The following is a 17,930-nucleotide window of genomic DNA, read 5'->3' on the forward strand; positions in this document are numbered from 1 at the left end:
ACATTTTATTCCGATGAGATGAGGGAAAGAACGATTTTCAATGGAAGAAATCATCTCCATTATATTTTGTAACTGAGTAGATTTGTTTGATGTCGATATTATATTTATCTAAAAGTTTCAAAAACATATTTTTAAAATACATTCCTGTGTGTTTGTCCATTAATTCTATCATTTCCAAAGTGTATATGTATATTAGTTTTACCGAACCGCAAAAAAATATCGGTTCGGTTTCGGTTTTCGTTCTGGCAAAAATAGCTGTTATTCTGGTTTTCGGAATTTCTATTCGGTTCCGGTTCAGCTCCCTGCTATATAAAAAACAGTTAAATAATAATAAAAGCCACACATAAATATGTATTTGAAATATTTCAAAAAAAAAAAATTTTCATGGCGGTTTGGCACATTTTTGTTTTTTTTTTCCATCAAAAATAATATATTTGGAAAAAAATTGTTATTCAGAAGGTTTATTTTCAAATCAACAATATATAATAAGTGAAACGTAAAGGAGGTATGTAAAAAATAAAAATATTCGGTAAATTAATCTCTCATATAATATATTTTAGTCAAGATGGGGTGTGCACTGTCATCTATATTTGAATAGTAAAACTAACTTTCATTATAATTTTGAGAAAAAATAATATTTGCTTAAAATATAACATGTGAATGCAAATATATACGCAAATTAAAAAAAACTGTTACTTAAATTTTGGCTTATAAATTAGTATATCTTATTGTTTTTTTTAATTAGTGACATCTATAACATCACGTTTTTAATTTTAAATATAAATGGTTTCGATTTTTGGTAAAATAAAATTTTATAAATGATCAAAAGATGTCTATATTTAGTGAACAAAATTTTAATTAATAATTTCGCGAAGATACTAATATTATAATAACCTATGGGTCGCGACCTTTAATTAAGTCGATTGATATATTTAATGGATCGCGAAATATTTTCATTAAAAACAATACAGAGATACATACGGATAAGATATTCTTTTTATCATAATCAAACGCATTGTTTTCAAAATAGTCAAATTCTTTAATTTAATTACCTTGTGTATTTACTTTATATGAAAATAAAATAAAAATTGAGGAATATTTAATATTTTCATCACTGAATAATTTAATTTTAGGTATATAAAAAAAAATTTTTGGCAATAAAATAAAAAGTCTTTTTACTTCTCGGTGAGAAAAGTCTTTTGCCTTAATAACACGAACAATAAGTCGTGCAGTAAAAATGTAAATTATGTCGTCCCATACAAATGATTGTCTTAAAAAATCATAGCAATTTCTTAGAAAATTATTATCACTAAGGCCTTTCTTAAAAATTATCACTTTCTCAAATGCTACAAAGATGACAAGACGGGATGAGTAAAAAATGAACATATGTAGGTATATGTTATATACATATACTTGTTTCTTTTCTTTTTTCTTTGTTTTAATACAAATATGTATGAGACTTTGAACCTAAGAAAAATGTGTGAAACACACATACATGAAAATTGCTAGATTAAATGGAATTGAGACTTTCTTCCAGGGTTGTCGGAGTCGTAAAAATTAACCGACTCCCTTAAATTATTTTTTTAATTAATAAAAGTTATAACGTTATGTGTCAACTAGAGTCTCCAAAGTAAATCCACTAATAAATTGAAATTTAATAATATTTTTACAAAAATCGTGAATATCCATTACATTATAAATAAAATCGTTAAGTTGCACGTATTTTGATGTGTTATGGCCAAAAATAATTACTTTCCCCATCTCATACTTTTTATATTTCCATTTTTTTATTAAATTGATTTAATTAAATTAGAAATTCCTACAAATTCACCATGAATGTACTATTTTTTATTTGTATTTATTTAATTATCAATAATACAATAAATTTTGTTACATGTCAATTTTTAGTAAATCGTTTAATTTCTTTAATTTTTTTTTTTTGTTTTAAAAACGATATTATTTTTATTATTAATAATATTTCACATTGGCAAGGAAAGTCGATTTTAATAAAATCGTGGAGTTAGAATCGGAATCTAAGTTGAATCGTAAGATAAAAAAATCGGGGTCGGAGTCGTTTATGGTGGTAGTGCGCGTATGTTAAAATGACGAAATAAAACATTCAGTGTCATTACAATGAAAAAATGTCATTGAAAATGCTCTCAAACATTCTAGAAAGTCCAGTGGCGTAGCGTGAATTCCTGGTGCCCCCCCCGCAAAATATATTAAGGCGCCCCCCCCCCCATATATTCATATTATTTACTTACAACAAAATAACTTTCCAAATTAATAATTTATACCTTTTTTACGTAACGTTATATATACCTATATATCGAAGTGCATTGATAGTTTAATCTGGACGACCAACAAGCAGTGCACAATCTGTTTAAAGTAACTGATGGTGAATTTTCCTTAAAAACTTTCCACCTGCTAATGGTGACAGCGAAAAATTTATAAATTTTATTGGTTTTAATCATATAATTTTGTTTTAGCTAAAAGACGACAGTCTTCTAGCCCTATTGGCATAGATCAATTACACACTGAGGATGAATTCAAAATATTGTATAATAATGTATGTCATACATATAGTACATACACATATACATATAGTACATACACATATACTTTTTAAAAAAGTTATTTCAAAAAAATTAAAAAAAATCAGTGAAAAAGGCGCGCTTCGTGGCGCCCCCCCCCCCCCGCATTGCGGGGTCTGCGGGCGCGGTAGCTACGCTACTGAGAAAGTCCTATTACTCCTATTAGGTTTTGAAAATATCCTATAATCATCTAAAAAGCAAATAAACTATCTAGAGATGTTTTATAACCTAGAAAAAAGAAAATTCTCGAATATTCTCGGCGAATAATCTTTTGGAGAATATTCTCGGAATATTCTCGTTCTCCGAGAATATTCTCGACTTACAACACTGTATATGTACATACATAAGTATCTTAATAGTTAACCTCAATTCTTATACGTGATCGTATTATCTTTAAAGAGGAACATCTACTTGCAGCTACATAATGGACATGTAGACATTTTTTACTTTTTGAATTACATACATCAATTATAGAAAGGTGTAGTTTTCGTTTTTTTATTATTTTTGTGAACGACAAATGGCCACTAGTGAGCTAAGCTCCGCCCCATACACCTAGGTGAACGACCAATCGTACTTCGCCTAGATTAATCTTACCAGCCTCTCGAGGTAAAACGACAATTAATATGCTACAATATACCTATGTATATTTTGCGTGAAATGATAATAGCATTGGATACCCCATTTTGTTCCAACGCATGATCACTTTTTAACAAACTGATAAAACCATCATAGTTCCCCTAATCTATTTTTTTGTCAATAATATAATATACATTCGTTCGAAAGCTGCACAAACAAATTATAAATGTGATCATTCTTATTGTTCTACATATATACATATGTATTCCAATATTGTCAAAGTGACAGTCTATCACTGAATTTTGATGTTCCTACTCAATTATAGTTAAAACGTTTCTTTGATGCGAATTCACATTTACTACGCAATTAATTTGATTTAGTCCATCACAGACTTTAAAAATACTATAGAATAAATATCTTATAAACGTGCTTAAATAAGGAACTTTGACATTATTACTATAAATACATGAAAGAAAAATTTCATTCATTGCATAGAATAATTCTTAATTTTTAGGCTCCAATTATAAATGATTTTTTCACGGAAAAATGTTAAACATGTAGTTCGAAAAATAATTTCATACTTACATAAAATAATTAAATCACATTATTAATTAACACAAGTCTGATTGCATATCTATGTATGAATCTAAATTACATATACATATTTATTTAAATACTAGGATAAAATGATTGAGTCCACAAACGTTCTGAAATTTATTCATAATTAACCCTGAAATCCGTTCAAGTTACATATATGTATATACATAGTTTGTTATAGCGTGATTTAAAGTTTTTTGTAAGAATCGATTCCAAGGCTATTAAAAAACCAAACACTTTGCATTTTCGCAAACACCAAATTGTTAAACTTAAACTGGTTTGTCCTGCTTCCCTTTTCGATTTTATCCGGTTTTTTTTAAATCTACTCTTCAAAAGGTAATGAACCAGTTAGTTGAATAAAAGTTAAAACCTCATTTTTGCATGATCGATAAACAATTTCGTTTGAATTGTAGAAAAAATACATTTTATATTATGTGACACGAAATCAAATTCGAAATTTTAGTACTCATACCTAGAATATGAAGAATTTTTCATACATATGTAGTAGTTAAATAAATATTATATTATATATGTATTTTAAATTTAATTTATTATATATCAATTCGTTTCTGTTTTGTGGAACTCTCATCCATCTCACATTTTTTTTAATTTTATCCACCCATCTTCTTTGCAGCTTTGCTTTCACCCTTTTGCATCCCTTATATTTTGATTTTAAAATGCTTTTTATTATTATGAAATTATGTTCACAATACATCTTATATCTATTTTAAAAGCTACTGATCTACTGATCATTTTCTATTTTACAATTTAATTTAATTTGGTTAGTAAACATAGTATTATATTATTCTAATGTTAATCTACATCATAATAGGAAAAATAGCTCAAAAACCTATTTACAATCATTTCATCCCTTATATGATAGTCTAGATATTTATATATTTATGTATGTATTTATATGTTTATGTGGCCTGCCCTCCTTGTACTAGTCCCCTATAATTTAAAAATATCAACAATTTAATCACAATAAATTCAAATCGTTGTCCATATTGATATTGTTCAGATTAGTGAAGTTCAGAAACTGGAATCATCCCTACCTAAGGTTGTGGTAGTGCTTGATTGATTGCTTGCACGGACTCACCGTCTAAATTCTGTTCCCTTCGCGGTACTGGCAAATTGTTATGGTCTGTCGAAGATATGTAAAACGTTTTTTTGATTTAAGTCTCTTCAAGGATTTATAGAAGCTTCACTGAGAATATTCCGATTTGTGTCTATCAATATTTTTTTATTAAAATAACGCATAATTACACATATATGGCAAGGGACTCGGATCGCGAAATGATTCCCTCAGAACAAATCAGTGCGAGGCCTTGGAATGTTTTGAAGACTGACAAGATTTTCTTTAGAAATAGATAATATGTTAACATAAAAATGAAAAATTATACTCATCAAATTCGAGACAGATTATTATAATTCCCCTGTTTTAAAAGTCACGGTACACCACTGGTATGTACATACATACATATGTAGATACAAATATGAATATTATGGAACAACGTACAAACATAGTCTTATTTGTTATTGAGAGAACTTTAACTTTTCTTGTTTGTTATCTTTGGGGCAAATCGGCCGATTATTAACATTCTTTGTTATAGACACATACACACATACACACCAACTTCAACACTATTGTTGCTTCAAATTATGCACAAATTTAGCATACCTTGCATGATATGACACGGCTGTAACACTATGAATACAGAGAGCTTGGCTTTGACTTCCCTTGACACCCACATTACACATTACACCGTATAGAAACGGGTCAATGAATTAATAAATAGAGCAAGTGACATTTTAAAATGTATACCAATGATTCACACATTCGAATGAAATTAAAATATCATCGTCATCCCATCGATTTACCATTGAAAATACAATATATATGTAATATACGAAGGAAAGTTGCATGATATAACAGCAATATAATTTTAAATTGAGCTTAAATTTGATCGCACAAAAAAAATTCAGTAGTAATTCACAGTACGATATAAATTATAAGCTCAATTTTTAAATTTGAAATTGTTATATGTATGTATATTGTATCGAAAATTTCGAAATGGATTATGAAATCAACATACATACTAATCAGTGTACCGACAGTGCTAAGTTTGATTATTTATTTAATCTAAATTATTATTCAATCGTTTAAACATTCACTTCTATACATTATCAATATGTATGAACTTAATTTATGTACATATGTATGTATATATTATTTTTTCATTTTTATTATTTTTAACTGATTAAAATCTATTATATTTTCAAGACTAAAAATTGTACTAAATGGACCCAGAAATTACTACATATTTTCAATTCATATAGTGTTACTCACACTATTTCTAATTATTTATCCCCTTTTTTACAAAGTACATACGTAGCTGATTTATATGTACATAAAGGCAAGTAAAAAAATGTTTTTACCTCACCCTACCTTGATTCAATTTTTATAATAAATCTAAAACATTCAAATATTTGTCCAATATTTCATTGGAATAGTTTCATCAGTAACGAAGCTCGCAAAGAAAAATTAAAAATTGAGGATGATTATTTAAATGTAAACAAAACGGTACTAAAGCATTGGCAACGGGACATTTACAAAAGGTGCTCGGAGCGTGAAGCAAAACTTTCTTACGACGAAAAACACAATATGAACAATACATTTATTAAAGGCCTAATTTAAAAGCATAGACTTAAAAGAAACATTAGTTAGTGGGTACCCATTCATGCAGGTCATTTTTTTAATTGAAAAATAAAGATCCGAACACTGTTTATCATATGGATATTTTGAATGTAGTGAGCAAGTGGAATTTTCAAGAATCTGTGCCAGCGACAATAGCCACGGCTGAAAGAAGTTTCAGCAAATTAAAAATAATCAAAAATGATATCTGTAGGTAGGTCGACATCACACTTCTGATTTAAACTTTTTGCCAATAGAACATAAATTAGTGAGTTATTTAAAATTTCACGATATCATTAATGAGTTTGCTAATTTAAAAAGCGAGAAAAATAAAACTATAGTTGCGTTTTTTTATTATTTTAAGTATGAATCGTTATTTTTTTATGATTGTGTATAAATGTTTTTTCTGTTTTGTAAATGTAGTATACATATATATATTTATTTTTCTCATATCTGTATTTTTTCGACCATTGTGGCGCATTAGGAATTACTGCAATGCCACAATGGTCCAAAGTTAAACATAAATATCAAATTACATAGTACCACGAATAAATATCATAGATTATTATAAATTTATGTTTTACATTTTTATTATTTAAAAAAAAAGTTTGATTTTGTATAATTTAATAGAATAAATAATTTTCGTGATAAAATTATTTCTTTCATTATATTTTTGCTATTAAGCTATTAAAAAATAAACATATAGGCGCTTATTTGATATTTTTGGCGCCAAAATTATTCCTCTCCATATACATACATAAGTTTCAGCATTTTATAAATCTTCTACTAAAATCATCAAACACATATGTACATATATTAAAATTGCAATACGATCTATATTTTTATCAAAATGAAGGTACATATGTACCTACATACATATATTGCGTGACATTTCATAAAGTACTTATTATTTTATAGATCGCATGATAGTGCCAATCCATCAATTCATGAACTTTTATTAACCTTAAATAATTAAATCATTAACAATTACATTGCATGTAACTGAAGTGCAACATCTATGAAGATTTTTTTTAGTGGAGTTGCAATTTAACATAAAATAAACAATGATTACTACTTGAAGAAACCGCAGTTCATTTATAACAAAGCTGCGTAGATTTCCCCATCACTAGGGAAACTCTGCAGTGCGATTTACAAAAATGGTCAGTGCATTTTTTTTTTATTTTTCGGAAATTGCACTCACTCGATCTAATTTCAGTGCATACTAACCAAACACAATCACCATGCGTATATGTATGTATATGTAGTATAAATAAATGCAACCGATCCGTATTTGCATTATGTAACGAAAAGTGCAACCGCACTAATAAGCCAATGCAACACTATTGACATCCGAAAATACATTTCCAAAGTGTCGTCCACGTCCACGTAGACGCCCGGACCAACTGCCAAAGTTCGAGAGAGAGCAAAAATAATCGCATAAAAAATAAATACGGAAAAAAATAGAAGAGCGCGCGTTTAAAACAGTCCGACCCACGGTTGTTGTTTTAAATTACACGCGATCTTCGTGTGATGCCACTCACGCAATATTGGGTCCACTCACACTTGAGCGTAAGTTACGATTGCTCGGATGTGTGAATGCATGATGTGTGTGGACGAGAACGAGCACGTGTGTGAGGAGTTCGCCATTGTGTGCGAATTCAGGGACGGTCAACAGTCGATGTCGATATGCAAAAGGATACTTGTGTATAATACATACCGATCATGCTCGCATATATGAATTATTTATCAAATATTATAATACGAATAAGTATATGTAGAATAGAGTTTTGTCCGTTGCGGAAAATCCACGAGCACTTTGCTTTTGATTTTTAAATGTTTTTTATTATTACGAAATTATGTTCACAATACATCTTATATATATATATATATTTTAATAGCTACTGATCTACTGATCATTTTCTATTTTACAATTTAATTTAATTTGGTTAGTAATCATAGTATTATATGATTCTAATGTTAATCTACAGCATAATAGGAAAAAGAGCTCAAAAACCTATTTACAATCCTTATAAATGTTCATAATACATCTAATACATAATATTAATTAAAGACTCTCTAAAGTCGATGACCTAAAGCAGATTGTGTTTAGGTAATCTGTGTGTTATACCTGAAGGGTATAGACATTTTGTTGTAATCACCGAGACTCTTCACAAGTGTGTTAGTATGGTTATTAGTGATTCTGTCATAGAATCTATTGGTTAGTTTGTTAGTAATGTCTGTAGCAAACGGAATATTATATATGGCATGCAGTTTTTTCAAGTTAGTATACATATATGGGTGTATTATAAATTATTTTTAGGGATTCCACGAGCACTTAGAGTTATTTCCATGTAGGTGTTTTGTGTCAAGAAATGTGATGTTTTGTAAAGCGAATAGATCATAGGTAAAGACAGTGCTGGCCTTACACCCTATTGCGCCCCTGGGCATTTTTTAAGCGCCCTTAGAAAATTAAAAAAAAACGGGTTACCATCTTCTTTTTCCAGGCTCGGGACCGGCAGCAAAATGGTGAAAAAGATTTCCCAACCCCAGGTGGAGTTACAAATGAATAAAAAAAATAATAATTCAACTTTCCGAGCCTTTCTTCTTTCAGCAAAATCTATAATTAAAGCTAAAAAATCAAGATTTTCAGCGGTATCAATTTCAGTAGATAGAATGTCAGCAATATTCGCATAGCAACTCAAATTCTTGTAAATCATGCTGTTTTATAAAATTTCATACAATGAGTGGATTTATTTTACCTGGAACTTTATTCGAAAAAGAGGATTTTATTAATCGCTAAGTTCATTAATAATAATATCAGATTTTTAATCCACGGTGAGCTTAATTTGAAGATCGGCTCTTTCCGGTGCAAAAATAATTTGAAACCTACATACTTCCCGCGCGTTGCCGCATGATCCATGTGTTATATTTTTCAAATACCTTTTAAATATTTTTAATTTAATATTTATATTTAATTGCATAATATGAAAAAAATGATAAAAACTACCTACCTACCTACATATGTATATAGGTAAAGAATAGAAAACACCGATAAAAAAATTAATTAATTAATTAATTAAATAAATTTTCAATAGATGGCAGTAAATTCTCAGCCAAGCAGAAATATTGGCATCGATTCGAATATATAGAAGTTTTTTCTTTTGTTTTTATATCTTCGTATACGTTTTAGCAGTGACGTACATATTTATGTCGAATTGAAACGACTATACATACATATGTATATTATCTTATTATCTCAGACAGACAGACACACAGACAGAATAACGATATTATTTGTATATATTATTATGTCTCCCAAATTTTACAAAACACCCCGTAAATCTTCAAGTAAATAAAAAAAATTTAAAAAGTTCACATACCTACAATAAACACGCAAATGAACAAAAAAGTATTGATATGTAATGAAAAGTAACGATACTTCATATAAAAATAAATATTTTTTATTAATAATATACACATATGTATAAAAACGGACGCAATGTATGTATGTTTGTGGATATGTGAGGAACGCGTCGACCAGTCGTGTCGAGGAGACGCGGGGAAGCGAGGAAGTGGGGTAGTGGGTAAGTGGGGATCTGGTGCTGAGCGTCTGACATGTGCTCCTTATATTGAACGCCGAGCAACGTCTGGCCGAGCGACGGTGACGTCAGCGTTAGATGCGCTGTGCGGGAGCGTATACAACATCCATGGAGACACACACACACACACACACACACACACACACACAAACATTCATTCATCATTTTGAACGGGTGAACGAGTTAGATCGGTGAACAAGTAATGCGCACTCAACTTTTTTTATTAATACGTGCGCGCGTGTGCCTATAAATTACCTTACATTACATTTATATATAACATATACAGTTATTTTAATTCATGTATCAATTCATTTCCGAAACCACGCTGAAATCCACGGACACAAAACTAGTTGTTAATATGTGTTAATTATTAAGACTTACGAGAGAGAAGCACCAAAATAGAAGCTACATAAGTTCATACGTTGTTTTTGGATTGCGTCTCCATCTGACTGAATCAGTTAACCTTTTTACCTTCAGGTACATACACTGATTTCTCAGGAGTTCAAACAAAACCCAATTATGACCCATATTTGATGTTATATACATATATAGCTGAACCAGTCGAATTTCGCGGTAGCTGTATAAATACAGAAAGCTGTATATATATGTACAGAAATTGCAATGAGACGTGTAGCCGCTCGAGGACCGTCATACAACGAATATGTCGAATGAGCAATTTGAACAATTTGGTGTCACCCCAAAAATGATGTTACCCAGTTTCAGACCGCGATCCCCGCACGGGCCAAGACGCTACATATATTTGGATTGCATAAATAGAAATACTATACATAAACTGGATTTCACATACCTAATTTGTTGAATCTTACAAAAATCCTCTTTAGAGAATATTCCTTGTATGATGTATCATTATCATTCACAGCCATCCACTGCTGAATAAAGGCCTCTCTAAAACGCTTCCATTCGTCTCTGTTTTGAACAACTCTCATCCATATTATCCCATACATTTTCCTGATTTCATCCATTCATCTCCCCTTTGGCTTTCCTTGCACCATTTTACATGCTCTCGGATACCAGTTTCAGTCAAATAATTATTTCTTTCATCTACCGTCCGTTCTTCAGCTACGTGACCAACCCATTTAAATTTATTTACTCTCACTAATATATCAACCACATTTGATGTACTACTAATACTCGTATTCCGTTTTTCATCTCTCCTCGTTATGCAAAGTATACAGCGTTCCATACATATTTTAGTGCACAGGACCTAATGTAGCATTCTGACGTTCAATGCCCGAGTTTCACATTCATACGCCATCACTATCATGAAGAACAAAATGACTGTCCAATAGTTTTTCACAGTAACAAATAGCTCATCATTGCTATATTTAAAGGCAAAATATTAAATGGCCAGTATTTTAATCAATTTCGGTAAGTATAAATATATATATATACATATGTAAAACAGTTTTCGGCCAGTATTTTACTAACAAAATGGTCAATATTATATTATAAAATTTCAAAATAAAACATACCATTTAACATTAATACTGATCATTTAATACTGACTTTATATTATTTACACTGGTCACTTGTATACTGGCCATCTAATATAAATACTGAACTTTCATATTTAAATACTGAAAAATAGACTCAAATACTTACCAGACAAATGCAAGCTTATTAAAATAATAAAAAAACACAAAATATTTTATTATTTGGGAACATTCAGTGGGAAGAATGTACTAGAAAATGTATTTTACAAAAAATAAAAATACAATATAGTCACAGTCATTAACCCAGATTTGGTTGTAATTGGGCCTAATCGTATCTTTGATTATATAAATCCTATTCAAATATTTACTATACATACATAGATATACACGAAAATGATCCATCTTTTCGGAAGGACCAGTTCCTATGAGAAAGGTCGGATTCATCGATTAAATAATACGATAAAATCAATAAGTCGTGCTTGCTATATGTGTTATATGCTATATTTGTTATGAATCTTAGGTGTATACTTATGGATTTTTGCCATTAGAAAAATCTAAAATTTCAGATTACGTACAATAATTAAAAAAAATGAAGATTAGATTAGTTTTTATAAATATTAAATATTTAAATTTAGATTTACATTTTATCACATCCACATAGGGACACATGTATGTACATATTGACAAAAAAATATGTACATACATATGTGTATTAAACAACAATTTTATAAAGGACATATTTATTATTGGCGCACCTCACACCACATATACTTAAAATATTATTGTAATAAATATATACATATGTTGAAAGTTGAAACTATGACGTTCGAAAGTTCATACGAAAAAGTTGAACGCAACTGCATATAGCGTGCAACGGACAAAATTGCACTGCATTTGCAACGACGAGTCGCCCTCCTCCCCTCCCACATTCCCCCCTCCTTCCTAAGCCGTCCCGCTCACTCCCCCTTCCATTCCTCACTTGGTCTTGTGAGAAATCGTAAACTTCAGTTGAAAGTCTGGACCAAAATTACTTGATCACGGACCAATATCTATGAATTATATTTGCGGAAAATATCGACCGAAGATGCACCCACAACAAGATCAAGGACAATATAATATTATGCATAAAAAATGCAGGTCACGTAATCTAAAGGTTGAGGCTGATTCGCGAACGAGCAGTAGCCTTTTGCGAGCTACCGTTTGTTTCAGTGTTACCTAACATTTTTCCCATTTCGATCTCTCAAACTATTTACTAAAATCCGCAAAAATATGATCTCATTGATAGCGCTTAATGTCAAGTTTTCACTTAAATTATAAATAAATGTTGTGTTGATTTAATTAATATGCGTGATTGGTTGTACCACATTTGTATAAGAATGTATAAACAGACACTTGAATGCGTTTTACAATAAGAAATGGAATTTTTTTTAAAGAATCAGTCGTGATGCATTCCTTCGTTTCGTGCCAGAAGATAGTAGAATTCGGTGTTTATTTAAGTTTGCCATTTCTTGAGCCATATTCAATCGCATTTTCCGATGTAAATTCGCTATTAGAATTCAAACATGGTTGGATAATTGCGCTGTTAAAGTAACAGGGTCGAGTTGAAACGTGCGCTCGATGCACTGTATCGTAATTGTTTCAATAATATATGGTGCGTCCCATCAAATTGGATGGAAGATTTGTCTGAATTGATATGTCAAAATGTATTCACATTTTAAAAGTCAATACAATGAAATATTTATTGATTTATTCGAGTTTTTTTTTAAATATTCAATACATTTTACTTTATCTACATACATACATATGTACGTAGTAACAATAGATGAAGTTTTGTGATCATGCAAAAACTCGAGATTTTGACTGATTCTAACTCAGAATCGATTACTGATCACGTTTTCATGATCTAGAAAAAAGTGTGTGTGTGTGTGTGTGTGCCTGTGTATTTTGGGGATTTTTTGAACACTGTTAGTCCTATCGAACTAAATCGGTTACTGAAATTCTTGTTGACACGACGTAAATATTTTTCAAATTTTTAAGTTGACTGGAAATAATACCTCCCCTTTATAGGTACCCTTTTTTTTAACTTTTTGAACTCAATTATCTCCCAAACCGCTTACTGAAACGGATTAAAAATTGTTTACATGTAATAAAAATAACAATCTTTATAACTTTATATTTTTTAAATATTTTTATCTGAACCGGAAGTAGTACTTTTACTCTAGAGAATCGAGATTTTTTATGTTTTTCTCAGAAACCTTTTGGTTTATTTAACTGACATTTCATATCTCGAAGTTTAAGCGTAATAAAAAGTTATGTATAAAATTTGGTAATCATCCCTCAACCGGAAGTGGCAGTTTACTCTTGTTCGATTTTTTTTCCACTATTTTTTTCGACCCCTTAAACATGTGTGGTCTTAACGAAAAAATTCAAGTATAATTCATGTATTAATGTGATTAAAATAAAAAAAAATCACTAATTTTAATAAACCGGAAGTGGGATTCTTTCCTCTTAGAAAGGTCAAAAATGTTGTCGCCTGGATTCTGTCCACATCCCTCAACGTATTAAGCTGAAAATTTATATTTGTATTCTTTATGTACTAACTTAGAGCTGCTAAGGTTTTGGTCAGAAGTCGTAAACCGGAAGTAGTATTTTTTTATTAAACAATATTTCATTATTTTATTTTGACCTTTTAAATTATTTAAATCTTCTTGATATTTATTTTTTGTTCGCCAGCACGTTTATTGATGTACGAATAAACAATAATAATAATACCGATTTAATAGAATTAAAAATATATAAAATTCATGCAAGCTACATATGTATGCATACACAAAATTTAAATCAATTTACATATTTTAGCTACCTTATGGTTTTAGTATAAAAAGCAAAACAATTTAAATAATAAGATAATTTAATAATAAAAGCAGAACAATTTAAATGTATAAGATCGTATGTCGTCATAAATAAATATTCTATAAAATTCATAAATGTAAAAAACTAAAAAACAAACAAACAAATGAAATTTCCAAAAAAATCAAAGGAGTATACATACATATGTATGTACATAAATATCGGGTTTCAAAAAACATTTTTATAGTTTTTCATTTTTCCAGTTTATCTTTTGTACTTTTCTAAATTGTTTTTTATTTTCCTTAATTTTTAATTCTTCATATTTCTTTTTGATTTTCTTTGTATTTGATTTTTAAAAAAATATATATTTGATATTTTTGTATTATAACTTTACTTATTAACAAACTCCTTGAGTCTATCAGCAACATATGCCGTCTTATTTTTAAGTCTAAGTATTTTAAATAAATAAACGTAAGAAAAAAATCTATTTCACAGAATTAAACTAAATTTTCGGTTTAAAATCAAAAAAATTTAATACAATCACATTTTTGGGATAAAAACGGATTTTCGAAATTAAAAAATATTTTAGGTACAAAAGTCGTGGTACCTACCATAAATTTATTTTAGTATTTATAATGAACTCTTACAACCCTAGCTTTTATTTAAAATATCTGGATGGAAGGTAGCTATTTTCATATGTAGTTTCTGGCAAGACGGTGACATTGAACTTTCGTTAATCAGTCAAAACCAATCATAATCGAATTAATTATACTACAATAGATGACGTAAATGACAAAAAAAAATATTTTTAAACAGTAAAATAAATTTAAAATATTCTAAAAAAAAAAAACACGAAAACGGTCCAATTTTTCTTCTAGGTAAATCGATTGGTTAGGAGGCACACGAAATAATTTAAAATTGATGATTATTTTTTTTAACGTTACGTCACAATCTTTCCACTAGATCCATTGTTGGAAACCCAAAATTCGCATTTTGCCCAAAAATTCCTCCAGAATGTCATAAAAAAAGAAGTTGTATTTGCTTTTTATTATTTAAATATATAATAAAGAGTTTCTGAATTAATAAATTTTCCACGAGCCGAGCCGAGCCGCTAAAAGTGCATCGGTGCAGCAACAAAGTCCCAGCCTACACAGACACGCCACCAACACAGTGGCGTGCGCTGCAAGTGCATGCCGCGACGCAACACAACACGCCAGTCGCACTCCGACATCGCGAGAGTTCGCAACTGGATCCCGTCCGCGTCTGGCGCCAACTTCTACTATCCCGTCCCATCCTCCACTACCAGGACCAGTATTTCACGTCCCTCAATAAACCCATCCAAAAACAACTCTCCCCGCGATCGTGTGCACCCCGACCAGGACACTGTGCCGTGTGTGTAACTACTCATATATCCACGTGCTCACAACAAACGACCGAGTGACGTACCCACCTAGAGGGGGGGAAGGCCTCACATTGCAACGGTGACCCAGTCGTCGCATCACTCCTCAAAGATTCAGCTTAAGGGGGAGTACCCGCCGAGAGCGGTGGATTCCTCATGCAGTGAGGAGAGCGGGATGGTGCCCGCGGGCAGGGGGTGGCGAGAGGGCGGCTCTTCAGCCGGCCCTCGCACCCCTCCCAACTGCGCCCGCTGCCGCAACCATCGTCTCAAGATAGCCCTCAAGGGTCACAAGCGCTACTGCAAATTCCGATACTGCAACTGCGACAAGTGCCAGCTGACCGCCGAGAGACAGAGGGTGATGGCTCTGCAAACTGCTCTGCGACGGGCCCAAGCCCAAGATGAGGCCCGTCGAATGGAGCACAACGGCGGTCCAATTCCTCAGGGTCCTGCGCCTCGGAGTCAAGCCGAGACTCCAACCTCGCCTCAGGACTCCCACGCTCCTCCGCCGTCGTCCTCACCGTCTAGTCCGCAAGATTTGCAACTAGAGTCGCGTACTTCGCCGCCTGTGATGTTGACTCCTGCCGCCCTATCGACGCCTGCCGCCCTTTTATCTCCTGCCGCCCAGTTGACGCCGCCCTCTGCCTACAAGCAGCTGGCAGCTCCACCACCGCCGCCCACTAGCTCTGTTTACCCGAGCCTAGTGCAGATGCAAGCCGGCGGTAAGCGCCTTTTCATTTTTTAAATCAATAATCTCCAATTGACCTTTGCCTGCCGGTGAAAAATCTATGACCAATTTGCTCATAGACGTCGTGTCTGCTTTCATGTTAACAGGAACGTTGACCGACCGATGTCTTATCACAAGAATCGAACGTGTTCTTTTCCGTCTTGCATTGACCATATTTAAGCTTGACTGATAAGGTCAGAACTCAGTCAATAATTCGGGCGTTTGATACACGGGTCAGAGAGTTACTAAACTCTACCGCTGATTAGTGATTATATCCAGACACTGTGTCTGGTTTCACGTTAACAGTAACCGAACCGGGAAATGATGCTATTGCGCCGACCTCTCTCTCATCTCTGGAGCCGATCGCGTTCTTTTGCGTCTTGCAAATTTTTTCTATTTCAAGTTTGTAAAATGATCATGAATGACAGCGACTAGTCTGTCTACTACTGTTTATATGCAAATATTTTATCTGCATTTACAATATTTGATAAAAATGATTAATATAATAAGCCTATATACAAATACCATATGATGTGTGTTACATTGTAAATGCTTCGTATTGAAATAGTTGCAAATAAATAAATAATAAATATTATTGTTTTGATGCTGTTTTAGAGATTCTCTCACGATTAATTGATTTTAATTTTAAATGCTTTTTATTAATGATAAATTATGTTCACAATACATCTTATATCTAATTTAATAGCTACTGATCTACTGATCATTTTCTGCTTTTTTGTTAGTAACTATAAAATTATCTTATTTTATTGTTAATGTACACCATAATACGAAAAAATGTTCAAAACCCAATTTACAATTTTGATAGGAATAAAAGTTACTTAATTACAATTTTAAAATATCTTCATGAAAATTTCAGCAAAATGTATGGAAATGTTTTATTCAACGCTCGCAGCTTCCACTGCTACAGTCTGAATCTGCTTCCGAAGATTTTTCCATTAATGGTTTATGTATGTCTGCGCTGTTTGGTTAATTAAAATTACAGTAAAAACAAATAAACGAACTTTAATGTATTGATCTTGCAAATTTAGCTACCAATAAGTTAGTTTACCCATCAACAATATGTTCACATATAACAATATGCTAAAAATGCAAAATATGTACATATTTTCGAAATTTTGTTGTTGTTATCGGATTTCGCTTAGTAAAACTCTACAAATAACTGTCGAAAGGCGTTGGGTTTCTGCATAATCTAAAGTCGTTATTTTTTTTCCTTTTGCTCTCCTCGAATGCATACAAATGTATGTATTCAAGACTATTTCATCTACATATTAGAATAAATATAAAATTCATGAAAGTTGTTTACAAAAAATAGTAACAAACATTAAATAAAAACAAAATAGTTGACAGCAAACATTAAAATACAAATCAATGAAATAAGCCTAATTGAAACCGATTTGTAATATTAATAACATCTTTCAAAT

At 31.3% G+C, this 17,930-nt stretch overlaps 1 protein-coding gene across 5 annotated transcripts in view; it reads left to right on the forward strand.

Moving 5' to 3' along the window:
• The first annotated feature begins 15,580 nt into the window (after window positions 1–15,580).
• dsx (transcription factor doublesex) overlaps window positions 15,581–17,930 on the forward strand; it is a 55,183-nt gene continuing 52,833 nt past the window's right edge. For all 5 annotated transcript variants that reach the window (XR_013260533.1, XR_013260532.1, XM_077429846.1 and 2 more), the window contains exon 1: window positions 15,581–16,483. Coding sequence is in view for 3 of the 5 variants with exons in the window: in XM_077429846.1 (XP_077285972.1) it covers window positions 15,940–16,483 (544 nt within the window). In the remaining 2 variants the exon portion in view is untranslated. The remainder of the gene's footprint in view (window positions 16,484–17,930) is intronic.

The sequence above is a fragment of the Arctopsyche grandis genome, chromosome 4, assembly GCF_051622035.1.
Source record: "Arctopsyche grandis isolate Sample6627 chromosome 4, ASM5162203v2, whole genome shotgun sequence".
In the NCBI taxonomy this organism is placed as follows: Eukaryota; Metazoa; Arthropoda; class Insecta; order Trichoptera; family Hydropsychidae; genus Arctopsyche; species Arctopsyche grandis.